Raw genomic sequence first — 27,117 nt, forward strand, 5'->3', positions numbered from 1 at the left:
TTCATCAATTAAATCTACTCATTTGTAGTTGCTGAGAACCCCATGTCCTTGGCTCTGGCAAGACCGAGGCCCCAAGTGTAGGAAGGCTGTGTCCTTGCGGCCGGTGCTCCTGAAGGGACGGCGGGAGGCCTCGGAGGGGGCCTATCTGGCCAGGCAGGGAGGGCGGAACAGATTTCCAGCCGGGAGAGAAGGGGACTAGCGATGTGTGTTTGCGGTGGGGTGGGATGGGCGAAATATTGGGGAGGGGAGCCCAGCCTCGATTTTGTGGTTTGGTTTTCTTCAGTTCCATCCCCGGGCTCTGAAAGTGAGGCAGGGTGGTTTCCAGTCCCAGACCCGGAACCTACACTCTGCGTTACTTTGGGTAAGTTAGTTAACTTTGCGCCTTAGTTTCCTCATCTGTGAAATGGAAATAGAATAGTAACCTCCCCTAGGAAGCTGTGCAGATGTGAGAGCTGTGGTGGCTGTTGTTGTGGCTGGTGGTAGTACCACGACTGGCTAAATCCTACTTGTCCTTAAACATGTTCTTACCGTGTCCCTCGAATCAGATAGTTCCTGAACTCCTTTCATCAGGAATCTTGCCGAGTTTCCTAAGCCCATTTGTCGGGCACAATGTAGAGTCTTTCTGTTCCTTGATGGATTTGGGCTCCCAGTATCCACAAAGCTGCCGTGGAGAGGGTGTCTGATTAACTAGGTCGTCTCAGGAAGCAGCCAGGACCCCGGAGTGATGTCCCCTGTTTCCACAGGCTGTGTTGTCTGACATGCCAAGTCCAACAGGGGCCCCTTTCAGGAAGAGTGTGAGTGTGAGAGTGTGTGTGTATTAATTCTGTTCCTGGCCAGCTGAAGGTGGAAGTTGGTGGCCAGGTGGTGCTTGAGGAGGCGGCAGACCCTCTGTATTACTGCAGTGGTTACACTCATTTAATGGTTAAGAAATCAGACTCTGGGCTCAGACTGCCTGTGTCCACACCCCAGAGCACGCGTGTACCGGTTGAGTGGTCTTGGGTGAGCTGCTTTGATCGCTCAGTGCCTTAGTTTTCTCATCTTTAAACTGGGATAGTAATAATGCCAACTTCACAAGGTTGTTGGGAGGACTAATAGAGGTCATATAAGTAAAGTCTTACAACAGTGCCTGGCATGTTGAGGATGCTTAACAAATATTTGTGAATGAATCTCAATAGGGAAGTCATTCAGGAGGTGAGCAGGCTCGGGGAAGGGGCCTGGGGAATGTGGATCCTAAGAAAAACTCTCCTAAGCCTCCGTTTGCATGCCTGTGAAATGGTGTGCCGGCGTGATCTCGGAGAATGGTCCACACTGCGCGCAGGGCGTGTTCTGAGCTTCTCAGGTCTCCGCGGGGCTGCTTTTCTCTTTCCCAGAGCGGACTTGCTCAACTGCCAAGAGCAGGCTGTCTCAGGGGCGGCGACCTGAGGAGGAGGGGGAAGGCCGAGCTGCTCCGGTCCAGGAGCCTCTCATCCCCTAGGGGCGCGGTGCCTGGTGGGCACAGCCCAGGCATTTGCTGCTAAGGGGACGCCCCGGACAGGGCAGCAGGAGCCCACGATGTGCCTCCCAGCACTCTCGCTAGTGGGCCCACCACGGCTCTTTATGAGACGACGTGAGTTGCTCTCACCGGTGAGGCTTAGTGGCCCCTCAGTGAGCTGCCTGGGCGTTCTCCCCGGAGGCCTGGCTCAGAGTTAAGCCAAGAACATTAATACAGCCCAGGTGCGAGCCCTGCCCCTTCCCCTGAAGCTGTGGACACTGAGGTCCAGGTGGGTCCCCTGCGGTGTTCTTCCGACAGCCGCGGAGTGGTTTGTTCACTCCCTGGTCTCCCTGGCGGGGAGGCGCGGCTTCAGGGGAGCCCCGGGACCGGGCTCCCTTCCTCTGGCTTTGCCTCACCTCGCAGAGGCGGCCCTTCGTAGGGGGCAGGCCGCTTAGCGAGACAGAGGAGCCTGGTTCCACCTGGCAGGGCTGCGTCCCATCGGCCAGGCCGGGCCGGGCAGACCGAGGCCCTGCGCCGAGGTGGGAGCTGCACACGCAGGCCTCCCTGTCAAGCGGCCTGCTGTTGCCGGGCGGCCGCAGTCGTGGGCATGCTCGCCGTGTGGCTGCGTGTTGCTGTGGCCACGTGTCAGCAGTGCGCGGGGTCCTGCCGCCTCGTCCATCCTACCCCATTCCCAAGCTAAGGACAGGCGCTCGGGCAGGGGAAGGGAATCCCACCGAGTCGTGCCAGGGGCTGTGCGTTTTCCTGCCGAGGTGAAGGCGGCTCTCAAGATCTCCTGGGGTCTCAAGAGCGCTTCCTTCCCCTTCCCCTTCCCCTTCCCCTTCCCCTTCCCCTTCCCCTTCCCCTTCCCCTTCCCCTTCCCCTTCCCCTTCCCCTCCCCTTCCCCTTCCCCTTCCCCTTCCCCTTCCCCTTCCCCTTCCCCTTCCCTTCCCCTTCCCCTTGCCCTTCCCCTTCCCCTTCCCCTCCCCTTCCCCTTCCCCTTCCCCTTCCCCTTCCCCTTCCCCTTCCCCTACCCCTTCCCCTTCCCCTTCCCCCTCCCCGCCGAGCTCGGTCTTAAACCTTTACCTCTGAGCTCTGGTGTGACAGAAGAGGCACTGGGATCCTCTTCAGGAGCCATGGATTCAAATTTCAATTCTGCGGCTTACTAGCTTTGTCACTGCTGTCAAATCACAGAACTATTCTCAGCCTATAAAAGAAAATGATAAAAAAGGGAGGCAACACCATCCCCTCTCAGGATTGTCCAGATGAACCGAGGTAATGGCTGTGAACCTGCCTGCGTGTAGCAGCGGCTCAATAAATATCTGTTATCCAAGCAATGGCCTCAGACTCCAACATAGTGGGGTGGTGGCCCCCGCTCCATGGCCTAGGCTTGGCATGGACATGAGCCATCCCTGTACCAGGCGGGAAGCCTCTGCAGGGCAGGACCTGCCCCTTACCTTTGCCAGTGCCAGGGTGTGGCCAGCGCTCAGTAGGCCTTATCGGACGGCCCGCTCTCGTTCTGAGGGTGGGCCTGCCTGCCTCCTGCCTCAGGGCATCGCTGGCGCCGCTAACCAGCCTCTCCCCTGCCTCCCCGCAGCCCTCTCTGAAGATGTCGGCACCAGCCTCTACTTTGTAAATGACTCCTTGCAGCAGGTGACCTTCTCCAGCTCCGTGGGGGTGGTGGTGCCCTGCCCAGCCACGGGCTCCCCCAGCGCCGCCCTCCGATGGTACCTGGCCACGGGGGACGACATCTACGACGTGCCGCACATCCGGCACGTCCACGCCAACGGGACGCTGCAGCTGTATCCCTTCTCCCCGTCCGCCTTCAACAGCTTTATCCACGACAATGACTACTTCTGCACTGCGGAGAACGCTGCCGGCAAGATCCGGAGCCCCAACATCCGCGTCAAAGCAGGTGAGACGCTGCGCCCGTCCCTGCTGGGGCCTCCGGCTGAAGGGCCACGGGAGTGGGAAGCATCGGTCATTCAGAAGATCCGTGTGTAACATCGGGGGGCGGGCTGGCAAAAGTCAGTTCCCTAAGGAAAGTCCTGCTCTTTGGAATCTTAGCTCTGCCACTTTCTGTGTGTCCCTAGGCTGAGAACACCCCTGAGCCTCAGTTTCCTCATCTGCAAAGGTGATGCCCGCCTCCACTCTGCTTCGCACGACCTGAGGTCATTACATGGGGTGGCACTCACTTAAATGCAGTGCTCACGTTAGCGCTTGGCTCGGGGAAAACACCCAAGTCTCTTTCTTTTTTAAAAAAACCCTTTTTAGCGAAGTAGAATATATAAAGAGAAGTGTGTTTATTATACGTGTGCAGCCTGATGGATTCCACTAAGTTTAACGAGCACCCAGTTCCAGACACAACATCAGTGACTCGGAGGCCCCCTTATGCTTGCTCTGCCACCCTTCCGCGGGCAAAACCGCAGGCTTGACTTTCAGCGCGACCGATGTTTGCCCGCTTTTGTACTTCATGAGGGAGGGGTCCTGCAGCATGGGTTCTCCTGACGCTCTTGCTCACAGTTGTGTTTGTGGGACCCCCGCTGCTCTGCAGGGGCGCAGGCCATTCGTTCTCATTGCTGCACAGTCTTCGGTTGCTCCCCAAGCTCCCTGCTGATGGGCAGCGGGTATAATACTTCTCATGAGGACAGGCACTTAAGTAAAATTCATGATGGAAAACTTTTAGCAGTGAAGGAGTTTGGTCTTTGGAAAGGTTAACGGGTCAAGGAAGTGAGGGTTTCTCAGATGGTTTCTTTAATACGATGGAAAGTCCCATTCCCTGAGCCAGGTCTGCGGGAATGGATGGCTTAGATCAGCCCCTCTCAGCTCAGATGTCACGCTGTGCGGGGCCGCTGTCAGTTGTAAGATGGGCCTCGAACAGTAAAAAAGCACAGAAATTTCGGGAGCGGTTCTCTTGGAAACCACTGCAGGCTCTCTGACTCCCCAGGTCGTCCTGGCTCAGGAGCGCCTCTCACAAGCATGAGGCTCCAGGTAGCTGGGCGCCGGTGTGCGCAGGAAAGGAGAGGGTGAGAGTTCTTAATTAGAGAGCTGATCTTCTTTCCCTTTCGTCTGGGGAGGGAGTGAGCTCTTAGAGCCCAGGGCCACGCTCAGAATATCACCCGTGGGGCTCCCCACAGAATCGCTCCTCAGGAGTAGGCCCTTTGCTCTGCCCCGATGAGACCAGGTGCTGGCTGGGGCACCGCGGCAGGATTTGGATCCCAGTTCTGGCCTCCACAGGCTAAGAGGAAGGGAGATCACCTTTCCCATTACATACCCTGCTTTGGGTTAGGATGCGGCTTTCACAGCGATCCTATGAAGTGTTTCTAATAGATGAGGGGATTGAGACAGAGAGGTTAAGTCACTTGCCCAAGGGCACATGGCCAGTGCTCACAGAGATGTGGCTATAATGACACAACATTGTGGCCGCGCCTTCCGTGTGCCAAGCCTTCTACGTGCTGCCATTGTTATTGATATTATTATTAGTAGTAGTAGTAGCATTTCCTCTTACAGATGAGGAAGCTGAGGCTCCAGAAGGTTAACTAGTTCTTGCACAGGGCACATAGCTGCTCCGAGGAGCCTGCTTGTTGACACTGAACCTCTGGCCTCTGCTGGCTCCCTCGGCCTACCCTGGGTGGCGCGACCCCAGCCCCAGCCCTTTCTCCTCCTCGCCTCTGCTTCCCTCCAGGGCCAGCTCCCCTCGGTCTCCCCCTGTGCGCCTCCCATCTGCAGGCAGTGCCATGCCCAAACCCACGGAAGAGTGGACCGCGGCCCCACAGAGCCGGGCGGCAGTGCCTCCCTCCCCTCCTCTCTCTCCTCCCATCACACCACAAAACCGAGATGGGAACGAATAAAGACCTGAGGAGGGCCGGCAGGGCTGGCCCGGCTGGAAACACAGCCAGTTGAGGGGCTCTTGATGCAGCAGGAGGGGCTGCAGGTGCACAGCCGGAGGGGCTGCGGGGCCGAGTGTCACCCTGACAACCACGGCGTGGAGAACAAGAGGGCACGCTGCCCAGATGCCTGCTGAGGGACAAGGTCGGCAGGCAGCGGGGCTCGGGATACTCCAGCTCTGCTTGGCGGAGAAGGGGTGGAAGGATGGAGAGAGCCCTGGAGAGGCCAAAGAGAGGACGAGGGGGGGGGCAAGGCAGGCCCTCAGCCCCACCCCAAGGCTGGCCAGCCCACCGCGGACCTGACACACAGAGGGGCCGGGCCAAGGCCCAGCGGGGAGGGAGGAATCCTTCTGAAGGCAGGGGCGAGTGTGGGGCTCAGGTGTGGGCAGTGCCAGGAGGTGGGAGAGAGCAAGGAGGCTTTGTTTTGGGGAATCTCAGAGACTGCCCATGCCCCTGGCATTCTGTACTTTCAGAGACAACGATGGTTATGAATATTCTCCAGTAAAACCAGAAGCCTCCAGCTCCGCCTCCGCCCTCCATTTCCCAAACTGCTTTCTACATTGAGTGGCACAGAAACCCGTTGTTAGAGCATGTGTCAATTTTTATTTTAGCAATTTATGGTCCCTGTGCCCCAAACTCTTGCCACCCTGGGCGAGGAACAAAGTGGGAAATCAAGTTGGGCTCTTGGATGAATTCTAGCGTCTGTCCTATCACTCCCACCCCTGCCAAATGTGGCCATGCTGCAGGGCTTGGCTTGGGTGCTGCCTCAAGGTCCTTGCAGGATAGCAGTTCATTAATGCTCACTGGCATTGGAAAGGCCTGGAGCTGAATTTATGGTCTTGTGAAGGAAGGTTGGATATTTCAGGGGCAGAGTGGGCTGCCCAGGGGAGCAAGGGAGCTTGCTAAAGGAGGAGCGTACAGGCCGGAGGAAGATCCCGGCAGGGAATCCTGGGCTGGGTAAGGGGGAGGGGGGCTGATGGAGTCTGAAGCCTGGGGGAGCTGATGGAGGCTAAGACCTGGGGGAGCTGATGGAGGCTGAAGCCTGGGGGAGCTGATGGAGGCTGAGGCCTGGGGGAGCTGATGGAGGCTGAGGCCTGGGGGAGCTGATGGAGGCTGAAGCCTGGGGGAGCTGATGGAGGCTGAGGCCTGGGGGAGCTGATGGAGGCTGAGGTCTGGGGAGCTGATGGAGGCTGAGGCCTGGGGAGCTGATGGAGGCTGAGGCCTGGGGAGCTGATGGAGGCCGAGACCTGGGGGTGCTGAGGGAGTTGAGCTGGCTTTCTTAGGCCATGTCCCAGTTGAGCCTGTGACACCATCTGCTTCCCTGCCCCCCTCTCTCTGCAGTTTTCAGGGAACCCTACACCGTCCGGGTGGAGGATCAGCGGTCAATGCGTGGAAACACGGCTGTCTTCAAGTGCCTCATCCCCTCTTCAGTGCAGGAATACGTTAGCGTTGTGTCCTGGGAGAAGGACACTGTCTCCATCACCCCAGGTAAGAAAGGCCGCTGGGGCCGCTGCAGGCGGGCTGGGGAGCGACAGAGCAGAGGTGCTGCGTTGCTTGTTGAGCTCATGGAGACCTTGAGGTTGGTTCTGGTGAGCAGTTTGCTATTGCTCTGGTGATGCTTCGGCAAAAAAAGTGTTTTTGGTCTCAGCTCGGTACCTCTCTGTATGGGGTGGTACAGCCCCGCCCGGTGTGCGAAGGTCCCACCAGACACCTCCCAAGGAGTGGGGTCCTGACTCCTGGGCCTTGCGTCGAGGCTGGAAGCCTTGTTGGGGAAAGGTTGTGGGGAAAGGAGCATAAGAGGCTGGTTTGTGGCCTGTGCTCCTCATTGAATTTTTGCAAGACCGAACGGGACATTGCTTGTGAGCCAGCTAAAGACCCCGTCAGAATTCCCGCTGGCCCCTCCTGCCGGGCACCAGGAGGGGAGGTTAGTGCCATGCTGTAGGTTCGCCTGGCTCGAGCTGCTGTGATTGCCGCCCTCCATCACTGGTTCCTTTTCCCTATTCAGGGTTTCCCTTCGACAGGACACAGGTCTGGAAACCCCAAGAGAGGACCTCAAAATGCCTCCAGTTATAACCTCTGGTTCCCCTCTTTCCAGCCTCCCTCCCTCCACCGAGGCACAGTCAGAGGCTCTGCTGCCCCTTCTCCTCCACCGAGGACCTTGGTTTTCCTTTCTGTAGAATGGAGGACCTTGGCCTGGTGCTCCGAGTGCCCCTTCAGCACTGCTGTCCCATCACTGGTCATGAGATGATTTCAGTTGCTCAAGGTTTTCGAGTTAGCTGGGGAGACTGACTTCTATGCGTGAAACAGATGCATTCACCCTGTGGTGCACTTGGACCCATGGTGAGCTCTTGTGAACAGACCAGTGCTTGGGCCCGGCCACTGCCAGGGCACTGCCTCCCCTGCCAGGGCACTACACCTCCGGCACCAGCAGGTGTAAAGCTCTGGGTGGTCCCAGTTCATAGCTGGGAGAAGACGAAGGCTTGGGTGCATTTACAGCTAATGTGACAGCACACTTTTTTTGAGACATTATTTGTGTTTTGCTCTTGGTACCTTTCCTTCTGTCACTTCGAGCTGCCAGCCAGGCCGTTTGTTGTGTCTGCTGGCCTCAGAGTTGTAGTGGGACAGGAGTCTGAAACTACTCAACAGCTGCTCCTCCTGCCTTTTGTAAGTTTGGGAAGGGTATCTGACTGGGAGGAGACCCTCTATCGGCAACAAGCTCACAGGAGACATGTGAAAACCAGAGATAGGGTTGGTGCTGGAGAAAGTGCCTGGACCCCACTGGAGTGGCTCTGTGCAGCTCTGTGGGGTCTGGGCTAAGAGGCTGGGGTTCTCGTTTCTAGATGAGGCACAAGAGGTACACAGCCCAAGGCCCAAAGGCACAGTGGACTGATGAGGGCCGGAGAGACCCTGGACCCTGGCACCTCTCTGGGGGAAGCCCCAACAGTGATGGAGACTGAATGTGCTGTTTATCCAACACATTCAGGTGATTGAAAGTTGTATACTCTTGGGCTTATGGCCTAAGAGTTATAGTCATTAAAATAAGAAGACAACAGAGGAGGAGAGGAGGAGGGGGAGGGGGGAGAGGAGAAGAGGGAAGGGAAGGAGAAGAAATTTTAAGTGCTTCCTATATGCCAGGCACTGGGCTAAGAAACTGCCACGTGTGGTCTCACTTTATCCTTACACGATGTCCGTAAGTGTATTTCCCCCTCTACCTTACGGAAGGGGAAACTGAGGCTCAAAGAAGTCAACTAACTTGTCTGGGCCCCGCATCCAGTAGAGGGGCAGGGCTCGGGGCCAGGCCTGCTTTCTCAGCCTGTGTGCTTAGCGCCCGTGCAGATGAAGGTGTCCCAGTGGAAGCGTGCGTGCTGCGGGCGACCGGGCCTTGGCCTCTGGAAGGGGAAACAGTCAGTGTTGGCTTCTAGGGAAGGCTTTTTGGAACCGAGCTGAATGCAGTGACTACAAAGCCTAGAACCTAGGGCCAGACTTCCTGGTCTTGAACCTAACTCCACTGCTTACCAGCTGGGCAAGTCCTTTACCCCCTCGATCCTCAGTTTCCCCAACTATAATAAATTGAGGACGATGATTACTTTAAGAATGCGATGCTGTCCCATATGTAAACTGTGTGGAACCCTGCCTGGCGCCCCGAGGATGGCTGTGACAATGATGATTATTAGCAGTGGGAGAGAGCACCCCTCTGCCTGCTGTTTCCTGTTGTGGTGCATGTATTTTTATGTAACAGGGTCTGTGATCCCCGCGAGACTGAGCTTCCCAAGGGTGGGAACTGGATTGTTTTCATCCACACTCCCTGGCTCCTAAGGCACCACCTAGCTCACTCAGGGCAAACATGCAGTAGATGTTCAGTGGGTGCATGATCGCATGGTTGGGAGAGTTCCAAGGAATGTGGGACAGTGTGGACAGAGGCAGTGAACTAACAGTGAGTGCACTGGGCATGGGGCGTTAAGTAGCCCAGCTCAGAGAAGAGGCAAGGAAGGTGAACTTGGCCCCTGGGCTTAGGAGCTGGAGGCAGTGAGCCCCCCCACCCCAACCTCCATGGCCCTTGTAGTTGGTGCTTCAGGGCTGTCTTTTATGTTGGGATTGAGCTGTGGCCCCACAGGGCACAATTACCAGGCAGGTGGGAGTGATGCTAATCCGAGGGGCTCTGTTAACTTGGGTCTGTAGGACCCTTTTCTTCCCCTTCGCCTTGGAGAATTTCCTCTCTGTGCAGCCCTCCAGCCCCATCCTTCATCATGCTAGATCTCTGTACAGCTACGTGTTAGATCCAGGGACAGACCCCGAAGCACGAAGCACGTGAATCTAGCTAACCCCCTTACGGAGGAATTCCTGAGAACCAGAGACAGTGGAGTTTGACTCCATCCAAGCTCCATAGCTGAGGGGCAGAACTTGGGCGCGCATGTTGCATGCTTTAGTTTTGGAAAATGCAAATTCTTTATTGATCTTTTTCATAAAAATAGGATTCTCTGCCATCCATACTCACGCTGTACGGTGCATGTGCCTGGTTGTGTTGGCTGGGAGGTTGGAAGGCAGCCACATTGGGGGCAGATTTAATGATTAGGTTGCCTTGAGGTGAAAGAAGGACCCGGAGCTGGAGTTAGGTCCCATCCCAGGGCTTCTGCAGCAGGGAGAATGGTGTTGACTTTGATCTCTGCATCTGCGGAGTTTGGGCTCAGATTCTTACAAGCACAGGGCCAGCAGGAGCAGGTGCTAGAGAGCAGGAGGAGGGACAGAGGCTGATGTGGGCCAATCAATCTCCTTTGGCAGAGCAGGTGCCCTGGGAGGAGGAGTGGGTACACGCCCCTGTGAATGAAGAGCCTGCCCTTCAGCGGTTTTCTCTGAGGGGCTTTGGGAGGAATTAGAGGTTTGGGGCCTAAGCAAGCTCTGTGAGTTGGGAATTTGCTCACAGGTTGGACTGCCCAGCTGTCCACAGTCGGGAGGGGCAGGTAAGCTCCTGGAAGCCGGCCTCCGAAACTTGAAGCAGTTTTTGGCTGTGCTTTTCACAGGGTTTGTGGAGGCTGGTGAGACAGCCCCAAAGTGCTGCTTTTCCTGGAGCTACTCAATACACCTGACCCTTTCAGCACCACCTCTCCTTTCCCCCAAGCTGGCCATCTTCCTTCCACCAGGCTATTTAAAGATGTGTGGGCAAAGCACAGAGCCTCTCACCTGTGATCGGCAGACTCCTACCCCTTACTTCTCTCCTGAGCACTTGGTCTTGAGGTGGGTGAACTGACTCTTCTGAGCGGGTGGCAGGGGAGTCATCGGGCAAAGGGCTGTGCACGAACATAAAATTAAGGCCTGCAGTGAAGCCAAGACAGGTTTTAATTTCCCATCTGCATGATCACCATTACAATGCATGCTATCGGATATAAAGATAAATCCGGCCTGTTTCTAATAGCTTTTAATTTCCACCAGACCTGATTATATCTGCGCGGGCTCCTATGGGAGTTTCCCGGCATGCTCCGCCCCAGCATCCCGACTGGCTGTCTTGGCCCCAGTGGGGAGTTTTGGACACAGTTCAGATATGGGCCAGATGTATTTGCTGTTGCTCTGGAAGGCAAGCCCAGATCAGCTGTGTGAACGGGGCTCCTGGATGCCGGGTTGTCATGCGGTGGCCGGGCCAGGAGTGCACTGGGCACACTGCATGTTGGGGACGGGAGCAGCAGGACCCAGGAGGAGGCTGGCCAGAGGGTCTTTCCTGAAAGTGGGCAGGGCCCCTGACTGCAGCCACCTGTGCCCAAGGTGGAGTCAATGAGCCACCACCCTTCTTCCAACTCTCTATTCTCCCCTGGTTCCAAGCTGTTCATGGGTCTTTGCCCCTCTTTTCTGTGGGTCCTGCTGTCTCCTCTGCCTGGTCTGCACCGGTGCCTCCTCTCCTATGGGTATCCTGCTTGTCCTGGCTCTTTAAACTCGGATGCCATGTGTCCTCCGGGAGAACGCCCCCCCCTTACAACCCCCCCCCCCCCGGATCCATTCCCGAAGCACTGACTTCCTCCCGCCGTGCATTATAGGTGATGTGTCTGTCTGTGTGCTGCAGGAGGGGTGCAGCCTTATCCCTTCCAGGCCTTTATCCCTTGGGTCCTCGTAGCACCTGCCACAGTGTAACAAGAAGAAGATTAATGATAATGTCTATCATGGATTGAGACCTTGTATGGGCATTTTATGTATATATTATCTCTAATCCTCACAATAACTTTTTTTAAAAAAAAATATCTTTATTGATTTCAGAGAGGGAGATAGAGAAAGAGAAACATCAGTGATAAGAGATTGATTGGCTCCCTTCTACACATCCCCCACTGGGGATCGAGCCCGCAACCCGGGCATGTGCCCTGGTTGGGAATCGAACCGAGATCTCCTGGATCCTAGGTCGATGCTCAACCGCTGAGCCACGCTGGCCTGGCCCCACAATAACTTCTTAAGACAGATAACAATTTTTTGTTTTGTTGGCTACCCCTCCCCTACCCACCCAATTTTATAAATGGGGACAGTGAGGCCCAGGAAAGTTAAGCAACTTCCCCAAGGCCACACAGCTAATAAGCAGCCTGGGTCTAAGCTGGGGTCCTGTATGTGGCTCTGCTGCCTGCTGCCTCTCTGAGCCGACTTTTCATTAAGAATGGACTGTCCTCAGGTTCCAGCAGGAGAAGGGCCTGTCGCTGGCTCCTGTCCTTGCCTGGGGACAGAACTGTATCACCAGCTCCTGCACTGACCTCTGGCGGTGTATGAGGTGGCCAGAGGTTCTGGCTTCTCTGAAGGGCAGCAGATCTCCAGCTGGAAGATCAATGGACAAAACTGTCGTTCTCATAAGAGGCTGTACTGGGTGCTGGCTGGTTTTGGCCCCGTGGGAGGCACAGGGACAGGCCTGTCTGGGAATTTAGGATCCAGTTCATGTGTCAGCTCTGATGGACAAGGACAGCTGATCTCAACACGACAACCAGCCAGATAGGACCCGAGTTTGCTTTGGAAACCAGATTCAACCTGTTAGTTGCATTTTGCTCAGGCTCATCCTAAGGCTACTCTGGATCCCAGGAGTTTACACCAATGTGGGGGGGGGGGCAGAGGTGGGGGCTGGAATCCAGGTTGGACACATGTGGGCTACAAACGAGTGGAGCCACAGGCTGTCCGAGCTGGACAGCCCTCTCCTGGCCCTAACCAGCGCTCTCGTGCCCCCTTCACCCTCTGCCTGCCCATTCTCGCTCGGGGCACGTTACTGTAACTACTCGTGGGGTGCTCCTCTTTTACTAGCAGACTTTTTCCTCTTTGCCTGTTTAAAATCTCTTTCTAAGTCTGCTTCAAATACTACTTTTTCTGTGGTGTCTTTCCCAGTTTCGGCTAAGAATGGATTTTAAAATCACCAGATTAGCCTCCTACGGGACCCATTTCTGAACTCCCTCGAGACTTGATCAGTTCGTTGCTCAAGACACTAGTCGTATTTTGTCCTGTCACAGTTTACAACCTGTGCTGTTCCCACCACCAGAACGTATGATCCTCAAGAGCAGGGTTTTCATTCTATTCAGACTCCCCTCCCCTCTGGTGCTCATAGGAGACTAAGGGCGATGAGACGCCCAGACTCTGTCCCTGCTGGACTGTCTTGTGGCAGGAAGGAGGGAGGCCTGCCTGAGGCCACAGAGTAAATTGGTGGCATTCCAAGAGTGAGGCTTGGTGGCCCCTGTCTCTGTGATATGGAGCCGCTGCAGAGCTGCCCAGCGAGAGGCCATTCTGTGGGCTCCTGTGACCCGCTGTTGTTTAGATGCAAAACTGGGGCTCTCACTCTCAACCACCTAGAAGCACGAGGAAATGGGCCAGGTGGTCAGCTGTGCTAATAAGAAAGGGAAGGTGTGCTCAAGGCCATTTAACACATGGGGTCCGGGCCCCGGCTGGGCGCTGGGCACAGCGTCAGGCCTTGTAGGGGACTCAGACTCAACCATGACCTGTTCCTTCCCTTCGGTGGCACCCGTAAGGCTGTAGTACCTTCATGTGACGACCGTAGCACAGCAGAGGCTGGACTCTCTCTGAGGGCAGCAGCCCAGCGGGGCTCCCAAAGGGGTGGAGGCCTGCAGCAGGCCTCGGCTGCACTCAGGCCCAGGTGCAGAACAAGCATTTAGCAGGAGGCCGCAGCCCGGGCAAAGGCAAGCAGGCGAGGACAGGGCGGTGGCCGGGGGCGTGGCTGGAGGGTGGTAGAAGTGACGGGAGAAGTAAGGATGCCAGGACATTGAACTCATGAAGGCCCTAGCTAGCTCTAGAAAAAAGAAAACAGCGTGATAGTAATGACTAATATTTAGTGAGCACTTAGTAAGTTGCCAGGCTCTGTTCTGAGCATTTTCTATGTTTAGCTCATTTAGTTTTCACAGCAATTTGAAGGTGAGGGGACAGTTATTCCTCATATTACAGACGAGCAAACAGAGGCACAGGGGAGCCGGTGAATTGCCTAAAGTCAGTATGTGGGGCCCCACAACTTAAACTCCCACATTCAGTCCCTGCTAAGTGTGCTCCCCAAAATGAATACACAGCATGTGTATATATGTGTGTGTGTGTGTGTGTGTGTGTATATATATATATATATAAACTGCAAGTTGACAAGAAAAAGAAAACAACACAATACAAAAGTGGGTGATGTATATGATGAACAATTTACAGAAGAGGCGGCGGGGATGTGGCAGAAAGAAGACAGGTGGTAGAGTCTGCAAGTCTTAATTGGTGGCCCTGAGCAAGCTACTTTCAAAGACTCAATTTATTCACCTGTGAAATGGGGACAATAAGATCTGTTACACCTGGAACCCTTTAGATGTAAATTAGCCTCTGGAGAGACTTGAATTCGCAGATGGAGGAGGGGGCCTCAGCTCAGCAGGGAAGCTGCCCACTCAGCTTCATGGCGTTGCCCAGCCTCGGGCTGTGCTCTCTTCTCAGTGCTGGGTGAGGCAGGGCACGGTTGGCCAGGGGTGCAGCCTCCCAGCAGCACTGCTGGGATCATAGATTAGAGAATGGCTCCCCCAAACGTGGTCTTGAGAAAGCCAGGAACAACAGGGCTAGATCGGCAACTACGATGGTATTTTTATTTCAAATAAGCCATGATAATATTTGGGCGGAATGAGGGAAACAAATGACTGAGATAGAGTATTATTAATCTCTGCGCTCACCCATGCCGCGCCTGGTTCCTGATCTAAATTATGTCTAGGTGCGGAATGAAGCGTGCAGTTTGGTGCCAACACAGCAAAGATCAACTCCGCAAACCACCTGGGTGCCGTGTGCTCGGTGCTCGGTCCCCAGTTCGTTGATAACTAGCATCTCCAGAGCACCGTGCAGCTCCTAAGGTGCTTCCAGGACCTCGTGTGGCCTCACATAACCCCATACCTTCCCCATTTCACAGACAGGACGCAGATGCAGTGAGGTTCTGTGACTTGTGCAGTTAGAAGGGAAGTGGAGGGGGAAGAAATAAGCTCGGATTAAAAACACACATGTGCAGGGCCCTGTGGCAGTTACCTGGATGTCATCACCTGTCATCTTCCTCTTAACCCCGTGAGGGAGGTGCGCCCTCCATTCTTGGGTGAAAAGGAAATGTGATCCAGAGGGGCCAAGCAATTTGCTCCCGGTCACACAGCTCCTCCCTGGGCCTGGACCCAGAGGTCTGTCCCCAAAGCCCAACCTGTTTCCCTGTAACACACTTTTGTGACCCAGCCTGAGGACTGCCCCAGGGACTCAGGACAATTCCTCTTTAACCTCATTAAGGCAGTTGTAGGGAAAGAGGCAGCTGGCTCTTAATTTTGTTGTTTGTTTGCCGTTGCTGTGATGGGGAGGGACATCAGATTCAGACAGCTTTGCTTTCTTCCTTGGGGTGCAGAGAGACCTGCGTCCTAATGCCTTAAACACAGTGGGCAGGTTGGAGAAGCAGCAAAGGAATTCTCTGCGTAGTCCCACGGCCTAAATTGAAATAATAATCATGGTTCTAATATGGTTAGTAAGGAAATAAATGAGCAGTGGTTGAGCTCTTACGCAGGAAGTGCTTTTCCGAGTCGCTCCGTTTCGTCTTCGCAGTGTCCTGAGCAGTAGGTGGTGGCGTCATCTACCTTTTGCAGATGAGGGCCCGAGGCGATGCGAGGTCCCGCACCTGCCCAACGCCGTAGACCGAGGGCGGGGGGCCCGTGCAGCCGGCTCTGAGCCCCAAGCAGTTGGATTTCGGTTCCTAGGGAAGACCTGAGCCACCTCCTCTCAAATCGTGCCCTGCTGTCTGTGTCACCTTTTTTTAAAAATCCTCACCTGAGGATATTTTTTCCCATTGCTTTTCAGAGAGAGTGGAAGGGGGAGAGAGAGAGAAGAGAAACATCGATGTGAGACACACTGACTGGTTGCCTCCTGCACACGCCCCCGACTGGCTGTCAGGGAGCAAACCCCCAATCGAGGTACATGCCCTTGACTGGAAATCGAACCCGAGACCCTTTGGTGTGCGGGCCGCCGCCCTAACCCCTGAGTACACAGGCCAGGGCCTGTGTCACCTTTCGTTTGTATAGTGCCCTCCGGTTTATCAAGCCAGTTCACAGGCGTCATATTGAATCCAACCCCACCTGAGGGAAACATGTCCTTGACCTTACTTCACAGACAGGGAAACCAGAGCTTGGGGGGTTGAGGGGCCTTCCCGTGGTTACAGAGCCAGGAAAGGGTATATCAGGACTCTGATGTGATGCCTGCTCCCCAGGAGCTCCGGAGGCCCCCCCGAGCTCGCGCCCGCAGCTCGCCCCTTCCAGCCCCTGGCAGGCGGCTGCTCTGCGTTTGCGCGCCAGGTGCTGGGTTCCAGGGGCATCAGCCGCTGCTCCTCAGTCAGGCAGAAATATGTGCGTCCACAGGTGCCCCCGGCGGTGTGCATGTGTTGTGTTTTGCTTTTCCATTTAGTTCATGGCAGGCGCTGCATTTCCAGGCACCCACTGGGCGAATTTCAGCAGATTTAAGACAATTGCAGGCAAACACTGTGCCCCAGATCATGCCGCGGCCGTGGACACGGAGCAAGTGGCATTGTTTGGTTAAGTGGGCACCTCTGTAAGTTACCCTGGAATCAGAGCGGAGTTCTTTATAGAAGGTTACCCTACACATAAATCATCATTAGACTACCTCATTTTTGTTTAATGCCTACCTAACTGTGCTGTAGTCTAAAAATGTGTGTTTAGTGAAGTCAAGGGTTGCAGGGAAATTATAGGGTTTTCAAAAACCCATTTGCTTTGCTGGTGTTCACATCAGAATCAATCTTGCCGTTGGTCCTCAGTCTCATTGCAGACCTGCAGCATGGCTTGCTGATTCGGGCGGTTAACGAGGGCAGCATTTATTCGGGAGAAGCCAGCCGCTTACGGGGTGGAGCCGCGGAGGGTGGCGCTTCCTGCCCAGCCGGGGTTTGGAGTCTGCTGCACTTCGGCGAGGCTTCCCTGCCAGAGCCCCAGTCATGTTGCGGACAGGGCTGTGGTTCCCAGCAGGAGCCTGCATGTGGTGCAGCGGGGAGCCTGTACCCCTAACGTCTCGAACCTCACAGCACCAGCAGAGAGGAGGCGCTCAGACTGTGGTGGTCGGTTTAACAGGAGGTGATTGATCTTCCATTTGGTTGCAAAGGGTGTGGATTAAAATGGAGAGAAGGGTGTGGTTCTGTGGCCTCTAGAATAAAGCCCTCATTTGCTGCTGTTATGCCCCAAATCGGCGGGCCTTGCTTGGAGCCCCTCTTTGATGGAAAAGCTGTGTAGCAAAGCTAAAGGGCATGGGCTCTGGCCTCAGAGAAACTTGGGTTCAAATCCTGGTCCTGCTCCTTACTTGCCATATGACCCAAGGTAGGTCCTTCAACCTCTCTGAGCTTCAATTGCCTCAAATGAGAGATTAGAAAACATGTACTTTTTCTATATAGGGAAAACATATTTTCCATGTTATCTTATATTTTTCTATATAGATTTGCTTTCTATAAATAGCTTCTCAATATGTAGGTTTCAATTTTTCCTACACTGTTTCAGAATTAGTCATTTTCTCCTTGTGACCAGGAAGGCCCCCATGAGGAGTGAATTTCTCAGAGTGAGCATCTAGGTGTGAGCGTGTAGCTGTGAGCATCCAGGTGTCAACATCCAGGAATAAGTGCACAGGCGTGAGCATCCAGGAGGGACTGTCCAGCAGTGAGCATCATGGTGTGAGCGCATCCAGGAGTGAGCGTTAGGTTTGAGTGTGTAGCTATAAGCATTAGGTGTGAGCATATGGGAACGTGAACTTAGCTGCTGTTATCCTGGGGGTGACCTGGCCGTCAGGGCTGAGGGCATAAGGGTGACGAGGGCGTTAGGGTGAGGAGAAAAGCCTGTGCTGGGGCGGAGGCAGGGCAAGCCCTGCTGTCCCACAGGGCTGAAGCCCCCCTAACGTTATGACTTGGCCTTTATGTTCTACCAGGTGCCTTGCTGTGTGCAGAGTCCTTGGGAGTTTAGGCAGGTGTTTTATTGGCTCCCAGGCCACCTTTGCAGGGACCGCTAAGCCAGCTGGAGCCAGGGAAAGCCCTCTGCACTCCAGTGCACTAAGCAGTAGGGCCCAGAGGCTTGCTTGCGCTAAGGCCTCAAAATTGTAAGTGTTTTCCTCTCCCACCCAGAGATTCCTTCCCTGCACTTCAGGGCCAGAGCAGATCTGAAGACTCACGTCTTTAGGGACATGGAATCTGCCAGAATTCTGGAGAGAGTCCACTGAGAAGCAGACGACAGAGAGAGAGACAGAAGCCTGTGACAATGAGTGGCAGTGGGGCTGGGAGTGGGGGACAGCAGCAGGCCATGGACTCTGAGGTCAGCTTCTGCTTGCTCAGCTGGGCTTGTCCTCTGTGTGGTGGTCTGGTGGGCTCTTAGACCATGTGAAGTGGAGGAAAAGGAAAGGGCTGTATTTAGAATATTCTGGAGACTGCTATTCCTGACACAGCCTAGGGAACAGTTGTGCAAACCTGATGGGGTGCAGTCAGACACCCTCGGGGCCTGCGTCCAGGAAGGGCCGCAAAATCCATCAGGCCGTAGCAGCAACGCCGTATTCTACATGGACTTCATCCCCCGAGTCTATCTAAATGGCCACGTTGGCATAAGCAGCAGTTGGTCGGTTGAATTTTCTACTCATTATTTAATTTAGCAGATGTCATGAGCACTTCCTGTGCACAGGACACCGTGTCATAGAGACAGCGACTCCTACAAGTCTTTGCCTAGGGACTTCAAGGGATTTGGAGAAATTCCTCTTCCCACACACCAGACATTCATTTAATGAAAATGTGCATGTGTGTATGTGCATGAATACGTGCATTGTGTAATCTGTACATGGGAGTGTGTAGATGGATGTACTCACGCTCACAGTCTTTGCCTGTGGAAGGGGAGAGAGACGCCTCTGTGGAGGCCCCAGACGTGCCTGGAGCAGCCTCGAGGCCGGTGCCTTGGCAGTGCCTCCAGAGCATCCAGCTTGGGAGTGGGTCTGGGTGAGTGTCTAGGCGGTGGCCTTTCTCCTAAACAGAGAGAACGGTTTCTCATTTCCCCTCTTTGTCTTCTGGGTGGCCTGGGTCTTCAGAATTTTATGGACAGCCTTGGACCAGTCACTATTCAATGAGACCTGTTTGGTGTAGGAAGTGTGGGCAGAGGCATGCAAGATGTGGGGGACACTGTCTTCATTGCTATGTGGCAGGCAAGATGACCTTGGGATGCAGGTGACCCCAGCACGATGCAGAATGTGAGGAAGACGAAGGAGAGGCACAGCCTCCGGCGATCTTCTGTGATTAGATCAGGCTCAGCAGAAGAAGCGACGTTCCCTGGGGTCCTGGAAAATGAATCATTTTGGTGGGCTGAGCTCCTGCAGGGGAGAGCCTTCTAGGCCTGGCAGCTCTTGACTTTAGAATCACCTGGGGAACTTTTAAAAAGCACTATTGTCCAAGACCAACCTCAAAGAATTAAGTCAGGATCCCTGGGTGTCGGATGCAGGCACCTGCACTTGTGAAAGCTCCTGAGTGACTAGTGAGCCAACCTATTGCAAACCCCTTTTCTGCACACAGTAGGCCACAGGGGTAAAATCCTGGGCTCTAAAAACACAGGCTGAGCTCTTAGGGGAAACAGCCTCGTTCAGCTGGAGCTCAGAATACATTTCAGGGTGGGGGTGATTGATGCTGCACTGAGCTACATGTGATTAAGGGCAATAGGGAGCCATTGAAGATTTTGAGTGAAGAATGATCTGGAAGGACTTTTGGGAGTCAGTCTTCAATGATTAAGGATGTTCCCAGAAATCTGGAGATCGTCCCTGCTCAGTCTCCTGGAATCCAAGTCTACCCTTGAATTCCCAGGAATGATCGCTGGGCATCCTTCGGGCAGGTGGGCTGTAGACAACCTGCCTACACCCCACATGCCACCATTTCCTGTCCCTTGTCCAGGCTGCTGCCCATAACCCAGGGCCCCGCCAGGCACAGGTGGGAGCTTGCCAGAGAGACTGTGGAAGGAAGGGCCCCGGTGTCACGCCCAGAGTTTGAGCAGGATGGGGTCTAACACAGGCTGCGAGTCTCTTTCTTTCTGTAGTACTAGCGAGTTAAATCTGTGCTGTGCTCTTGCAGCTTACGGCACACTTTATATATATTGCACTTCGACTCTCAGCGATTCTGTGTAGCAGGGAGCAGTTATCCCCACTTACAGATGAGAAAACAGAGGCTCCGAGAGGCTCCATGCTGTCACTCTGCTCTGCCTCTAGCCCCTCCTGTATCAGGGAGAAACCCTTCATGACAGAGGGAGGGAGCGCCACGGGCCACCAGACTGTGGGCCAGGCACCGTGGCAGGCACTGTGGCAGGCACTGTCACACATGTGGCCTCACATTTATAGACTGGATGTCTTTTGTTTCCTCCCACGGTATGCGATGATGGGGACACTTGGCCACACCAGCAGTTACCCACTGGAGAGAGCAGGCAGGTCTGTGTCCTGAGCTTGCCTTGTCAAGGCCCAATCATATTGTTTGATCTCATTTTAGTCTCGTGACAGGTGATATCATCCCCATTTTCAAATGAGGAAACTGAGGCACACAAAATGCTTTGCCAGAGGTCAGATAGTGGAGTCAGAGTGGGCGATGAGGCGTGTGGTGCACACGGCACTGACGCTGCACCTGCTAGTTGTGGGGGGTGGGGGTGGCGAGAATAAAACGCACAGTGCTTGCCATGTGCCAGGCCCTGCAGGACCTGCTGTGGGCACACTGGCTCGTTCGTCCTCCCAGTGTCACAGTAAGTGGGGTAGGTAGAGTTACCATCCCCACCTGAGAGTTGAAGCAAATGAAGCACAGAGAGGTGAAGGAACTCACCCGAGGCCACACAGCTAGTAAGAAGTGGCGTGGGGACTCGATCATGGGCCCTCTGGTCCCAGAGCCCACTCTTCGCCTCTTCTAGGCCATGACGCCTGGGTCTCCTGGTTTCCAGCCCTGGGTCTTCCACTGGGCCAGGCTAGAAGGAGGAGGAAGACCACGGAGGGCAGGCCTCCACCTGGGCACCGGGGGTGCGGATCCATGGCCTCAGTCTGGACGTGGCCAGGTGTGAGACCCACTCTGCAGCTGGGCGTCCAGGTGTGAGGACTGTGTCTGGAGGCCAGGTGTCCAGGTGCAGCCTCTTTAAGTGCCTCTCTGCTTCCACCCTCTCTCCTTTGGGTCATTTGTCTAATAGCCACCAGTTTCCCGAGTGTGATAGGATCAGGCTAGAAAGGTGGGGAAGGGCCCAGGGCTTCCAGTTCTAGTTCTGTCACTGGATTGCTTTTGGTCCTCTCTCTGGGTATCAGTTTCCTCACCTGTAAGTGAAGGGGCTGGAACAGATGACTCCATAGATCCCTCCCAATTCAGTTCAGTGTAACAAACTCTGCTGAGCCCCGCGTGTCCTCCACCATCATGGGCACTGGGGACACAGTGACACATTTGTGTCCTGTTGAGGAGACAAACATGTTAAGAAAAGAGCTCCAACGTGTGTATTCCTTAAAGGAACTCTCGCACATGTACAAGGCAGGAATCGTCACAGCAGCCATGTCTGTGAGAGCAAAACTTAGAAAGCAGTAGGGAGCAATTGAATGTTGTATTCCTACAATGAAATGCCGTGCTGCAGGGAAATGCATGAGCCAAAGCTTTACAAATTGGCCTAGGCAGGCCATGAAAAATGTGAGTGTAAAAAGCACATTGCGGAGAGATGCATACATTATGGTCCCGTTTGTATAAAGTTTGAAAACATGTGCGACAGTAGCTGCATTGTTTCTGGGCACATACATATGCAGCAGGAACACGAAACATGCAGGAGAGCGATAAACAGCATACTGAGGGTAGCGCTTACCTCTGAGGAAGAAGGCAATGTGCTCACACGGAAATGCAGCTGTTTCGGAATGTCTTATGTCTTAAAATGTTTCTTCGGAAAAAGATCTGAAGAAAACAGCCCAAACAGGCATGGCTATTTGAACATGGTTCTTACCCTTTCCTAGATGCACGACACACCTCATTAGAAAAGCACCCATTTCAACGCCATCTGCAAAACGCTAGGAGAGGAGTGGGGTCACGGTTTGGGTCCCTATGTGACAGTCTAGGGTTGGGGGGCTGGGGGTGCAGAGTGCTGGGGAAAGTGAGACCCAGGGGTTGATCCCAGAGGGGTGCCGGTGGAGTTGGGCAGGGGCCAGTGCACATACCTACAACTCAGCTCTGCCCTCCTGCCCCAGGCCCCTTGCGCAGGGCTCGAAGCTGGAGGAGGTGTAACTGTAAGAGATGCATCCACTCGCCACCCCATTGTAATCTGTCTCCCGGTTTAACGGGAGTCTGGAGGCCCAGCATGAGGCCACGGAAAGTGGAGACTGGAGTAGTCATGGGACTGTGAGGCCCGTGTTCTGCAAAGAGCTGGGAACCAACCGAGGAGTATCCTAGGGCAGTTGGTCAGTGTCAGAGGCCTGCTGGGTAGGGATGAGGGACTTGGGAATGGGGGAGAGGCCCAGATAATTACCTCTTTGAGAGGTTTACTCCCAGTTCCAGCTCCAGTTACCGGAGAGCTCTGGGATCCCTGCCAACAGGGAAACCTGAGCGAGAAAGGTGATCTCCGAGCGCTTCTGGGTGCAACTCCGCCAGGAGACCTGCAGAACAGAGGGTGTGCTGGGCAGAGGGTGGCAGGGGCCACCAGCTGCTGCCGTCTCACTTCGCCCTCAGAACACCCAGTTTTATTCCACTGATCCTGAAACAATGAAATCCCCCGACCTGCCCTTCCTCTGTTTCCCCGGCCTCTCAATACCCAAGTCCCAGGGGGCTTGTGCAAGGGGTACAATTGGTTTGTCAGGGCTGGAAGGGGCTTGGAAGCGGTGGCACCCAGTCCCCTGCTCGCGTGACAGAGGCCTGCGTGGGCCTGGGCCCGGCCTGGAGAAGTGCCCTCCTGTAGGCGGGGAGGCTGTCTTCCTGGCAGGCGGATGTGCGTGCAGGTCCTCCGGCCTGGGACTCCGGCAGGGGTTACAAAGGCCGTCAGTGAGTCGGGCAGCAGGGTGCGCGCAGGGCAGGCTGCACCTCGTTTACCATAAGCAGGAGTAACAGACGTGTTCCTGGGCAGAGAGGCATCGAATCTCATCTTCAATGGCAGGAAACCTTGAGGTGACGTTGGCAGTGTGCAGACAGCTGGACACTCACATTGCCGATGCACATGGATGCTGGTACAACCTTTCTGGGAGGCAGCTTGGCACTATATGCCTGAGGCCATAGGTGTCCATATTCTTTGGGCTCTATCCTTAAGAGGTAACCCAAGATGGCAATAAAATTTTTGTTAACTCCAATGTTATTTACAACAGTGAAAAAAAAATTTAGATCCTAAATATCTAATAATAGGGAATGATTAAATAATTAATTATACAATAATACAATTAGATATTCCAATACATTTTTAATTACATGATAAAATATCATAATATGATGTTAAGTGGAAAATACAGTTTATATATAGCAGGATCCCAGTTGGTTAAAAAATACATATACATACACACATACATACACATACATACACATATACATTATAGCATACATATACGTATACATCATACACATACTCATAGATGAACATCTTGAAAGAAATACTATTAGCGCCTGCTGTGGCTCCCTGAGTAGTGAGACTAGGAATGCTTCTGTTTTCTTTTCTATAGTTTTCTACATCCTGCGAGGGCGTGTTGAGATTAACATGAAGTGGCTGTGAAACGGAGAAGCCATGTCTAAGTGTAGGCACCTTGCAGAGCAGCTGCTCTCCTGCTTGCTCAGGAAGCTCCTCTTTAATGAACTTCCTTCTTACGTTGGATTAGAACCTGCCTTCGTGAGATTAGTCCCTTAGGTCCTGCTCCTGCCCCCGCCCACCCCCAAGCTTCCACAGAACAATTTGTTTCTTTCCCAGGGCATCCACTCTGGTCCTCCAGCCCTGCCCAGAGCCCCCTTCTCCTGGCTAAAGCAGCATTTCTGCAGCAGGCCCTCTGAGCTGAGCTGGTCTCTGACACCACGTCTGGTCATGGCCCAGTTTGTCAGTGTCGTTCTGTAATCCCAGCCCAGAGTGAGCTCCCTGCACGCAGATGTAAGAGCAGAGGGCGCGGCGAGCTCTGCCCCCTGCTTGTTGGAACACGCTGCTTCCACCAGCACAGCCTGGGATGGGCATCATGAGCCCCCTCGTGGTGTTGACTCCTGAGTTTACTGCTCTCAGAAGCTCTGGACCTGAATTTCTCAACTTCCTCCTTTGTAAAATAAGATTAACAATATCTTTGTATAACCCAGATAGCAATAGGATGGCCCTGCCTCTTAAAAGCTATAAAAATTGCCTTTGACCTTGATTCCACAGCCTCAGAAATGTCCTGTGTTCTTAAGAGGTCTCCAGGCCCAGGGAAGGGCTGCCTCCCAGCCGTCACTGGCCCTGGCTCCCCAGCTCTGCCGAGCTCTCCTTTGCTCTGTTTCAGAGACTCTTCTTTATTTTTGTCCTGATGACCACCTAATACAACCTCAGCCTCTTTTCTCATTTTGACAAAATCCCACCCTCATATCTTGCAGACCTTCCTGAGGTTTTTGAGGGACAGATGACGAGGCTTCTCTGTCCCCGAGGAATCCGCTGGGCACTCACCATGTTGAGTGACCATCTTCCCTGTCCCCACCTGCTGCCAGCCCCACCTCCAAGAGGGGTTCAGCACCACTTTTCTCCTTCCCAAGCTAACCTTCTCAACAGGGAGAGTTCAGAGGGCGTTCGGATCTTTCATACCGTGTCAGGGCCTTCGTGGTGCAGCTGTGTGTCAACACAGTGACCTGTGAGAAAGTCTGTGCTCCGTCCCTGTCCCTCCTCTTGCTTTACCAAGAGCACGGCTCCTCTGCTCCAGGACAGAGGCCTCTCCTCCAGGTGGCCGAGAGTGGAACCGGGACTCTGGCCACACTGGTGGCTGTGGTCTCGGTGGCCTGGGTGCAGGTGCCATGTCTCATCTCAGCAACCGGCAGGGGGACAGGTGCTCCTTTGTTCCAATGACATCAGCCCCAAACCTCAGACTCCCCACCACGCTGGGGAAAATTTATAATCTGATTTTGTGACTCAATGAAAAGAAAATATTGGAATTTCTTAAGACGGTTAAAAACAAAACCAAGAACCCTTTAAAATGGCTCCGTTAGCATTTGACTTGACTCTGCACTTTGTTTATGGTCCAGAGGAGAGGCTGTGTCTGGCTCTCGAGCCAGCGGGCATCCGCTGGGAGGCTGCTCTGGGGCGGGGTGAGCAGCAGCAGGCAGGGCCCGGGCGGGCAACTCCTTACCCCCCAGAACCTCCTCATCTGTAGAATGGAGATATTACTGGAAGTCACTCCTTCCCAGTGCTGTTTCCCTGGCGATCCCTCACCCAGCCAGGAGGCCGGACCAGCTGCCCACGTGCCCTGCGGATCTGCCTCCGTCCTGTGGAAAGCTTTTCCTTAAACCCTCTTCCATGTAAGTGAGCGTCCGTGTGACCCGCCTTCCCGTCCTGCTCTTGCGATTGGTGTGCATTCTTGACAAGCCCTGGACAGACCTTTGGCTCCGCAGAGACAGACGCAGCAACACAAGTGCTGCTCAGTGACTGAGGCGTCACGGGGCCCAGAAGTGCGTTTCCTCGCCAGCAGTCTGAGCCCGGTGCTTCCCAGGTGTGCCATCTCTCGGCACAGGCAGAGCAAAGGTGACACGGATTCGGCATATGGGGCAGGAGGAAGCAGTTGCCTGCGATGGAGTCACCGGCCCCCGCGGGCGTGGGTGTCTGCGGCCCAGGCTCCGCCGGACTCGGGGCGAGGTTCTGCCTGGCCCTGAGGATGGGCTGCCCACTCGTGGAGTCGGGAGACTGGGGACCACAGTGGGTAGACAGCAAGGTACCTGCAGGTAGATGGGGATCCGACCCGAAGCGGCGATTCCACAAGCGAGGAAATGCCATGGCCGAGCAGAGTGGCCCAGGCACCTCCCGCAGCCCCTGCTCCTTTACTCCCTCCTCTGTCTCCACAGGACTCCTTCCGAAGGGACTTTAATTATAAAGTCACTGTTGTAAGAATAGCTAAAAGGGGGTGAGCCGGTTAGCTGCCGCCATCAGCTTCAAACCCGTCCCGCTGCTGGTGGAGGACCGTCCTGGCCCCTGTCCTTCCGCCCTCCCTGGAAGGTGTGTGTGCAGATCCAGCGACTTGCCCACCCTCCCACCCACCCACCCATTCCTGCGGCTCCCTCCCGATCTGGGCCCCGGTCCTGGCCCAGGATATAGTCGTAGCTCAGGTGACAGACGAGGCCTCCCTTCTCAATGAGAACTTTCGACGTGAAGGTGGGGGAGATCAAGGAGCAATGGCTGTTGAGGGGAAAGGGTGACAGAGACAGAGTGACGGCCGTGAGCTGAATTAATTCCGTGGTGTCGGATTTAATGAAGGGCTGCTCTGTGCCGCCGCAGAAAGGCACGTCACAGAGCCATCGGTGCTGGGTGCACGCACAGCTCCAATTAAGAGTTCCTGCGTCTCCGGCAGGATGCCTGCGCCTCTAGACTCGGGCCTCTGCCCCCCCCAGGGCTGCGCAGCACCCATCCCAAAGTCAGGATCTTTGCTCCTCTTAAAGGGAAAGGACCCAGGATCATTTCTGAGCTGCCTTCCTACATCCCTGGTGGCTTATCTTCTGCCATCTCCTTTAATTGTCCTTAGGTGAGGCCCACCCCTGGTCCCCAGTGAATGAATTCTACCCGTAGGGGGCCTTGCGGGTAATGGAGTCGAGTCATCTAATTAAGAACAGAGCTAGGACTAGTACCAGGCTCTAGAACAGCCTCCCTGGCCTCCTGTCTCTGTTCTGGTGGCACGTGGCGACAGCCGCTTCCCAGGCCCCACTAAGTTACAGGTCGCAGCTGCCAATTCAAGGTGATTCTCACACCACTGCTGAATCACGGGAACTGAGCCAAGTGTCACACAGACAGGTGACAATCAGCAGACGTGTACATACAGCAGCTCATGTCGTGCTTGCGTCGGAGGTCAGGGAGCTATTCGTACCCTTGGGCTTGAATCCTCACTCAGCCACTAACGAACGCGGGACCTTGTGTGTAGCTTCTCACAGCCTTCTGACCTCATTGAAAACGGAAAAGGAAGACAGTGTCACACCCGTTCATAAAGGGTGACTCTCCTGTGAGCGCACAGTAAGGCTCCAAGGTTAGGTGGTGCGCCCCAAACGCGGTGGCAACGAACCACAGAGGGAGAGCCGAACGCGGCCGCCCCACTCCTGGGCCTGTGCCGTCTCTGCATCACGCTGAGCTGAAATGACGGTGCCCT

At 54.7% G+C, this 27,117-nt stretch overlaps 1 protein-coding gene across 1 annotated transcript in view; it reads left to right on the plus strand.

Moving 5' to 3' along the window:
• The window catches only part of DSCAML1 (DS cell adhesion molecule like 1), a gene marked incomplete at its 3' end in the record, with an annotated part of 322,135 nt that overhangs the window by 12,348 nt on the left and 282,670 nt on the right, over positions 1-27,117 (plus strand). The window contains exons 2-3 of the mRNA XM_081153849.1: positions 3,066-3,383; positions 6,697-6,843. Of these exons, the coding sequence (XP_081009975.1) occupies positions 3,066-3,383; positions 6,697-6,843 (465 nt within the window). The remainder of the gene's footprint in view (positions 1-3,065; positions 3,384-6,696; positions 6,844-27,117) is intronic.

The sequence above is a fragment of the Miniopterus schreibersii genome, assembly GCF_964146895.1.
Source record: "Miniopterus schreibersii genome assembly, chromosome: 12".
In the NCBI taxonomy this organism is placed as follows: Eukaryota; Metazoa; Chordata; class Mammalia; order Chiroptera; family Miniopteridae; genus Miniopterus; species Miniopterus schreibersii.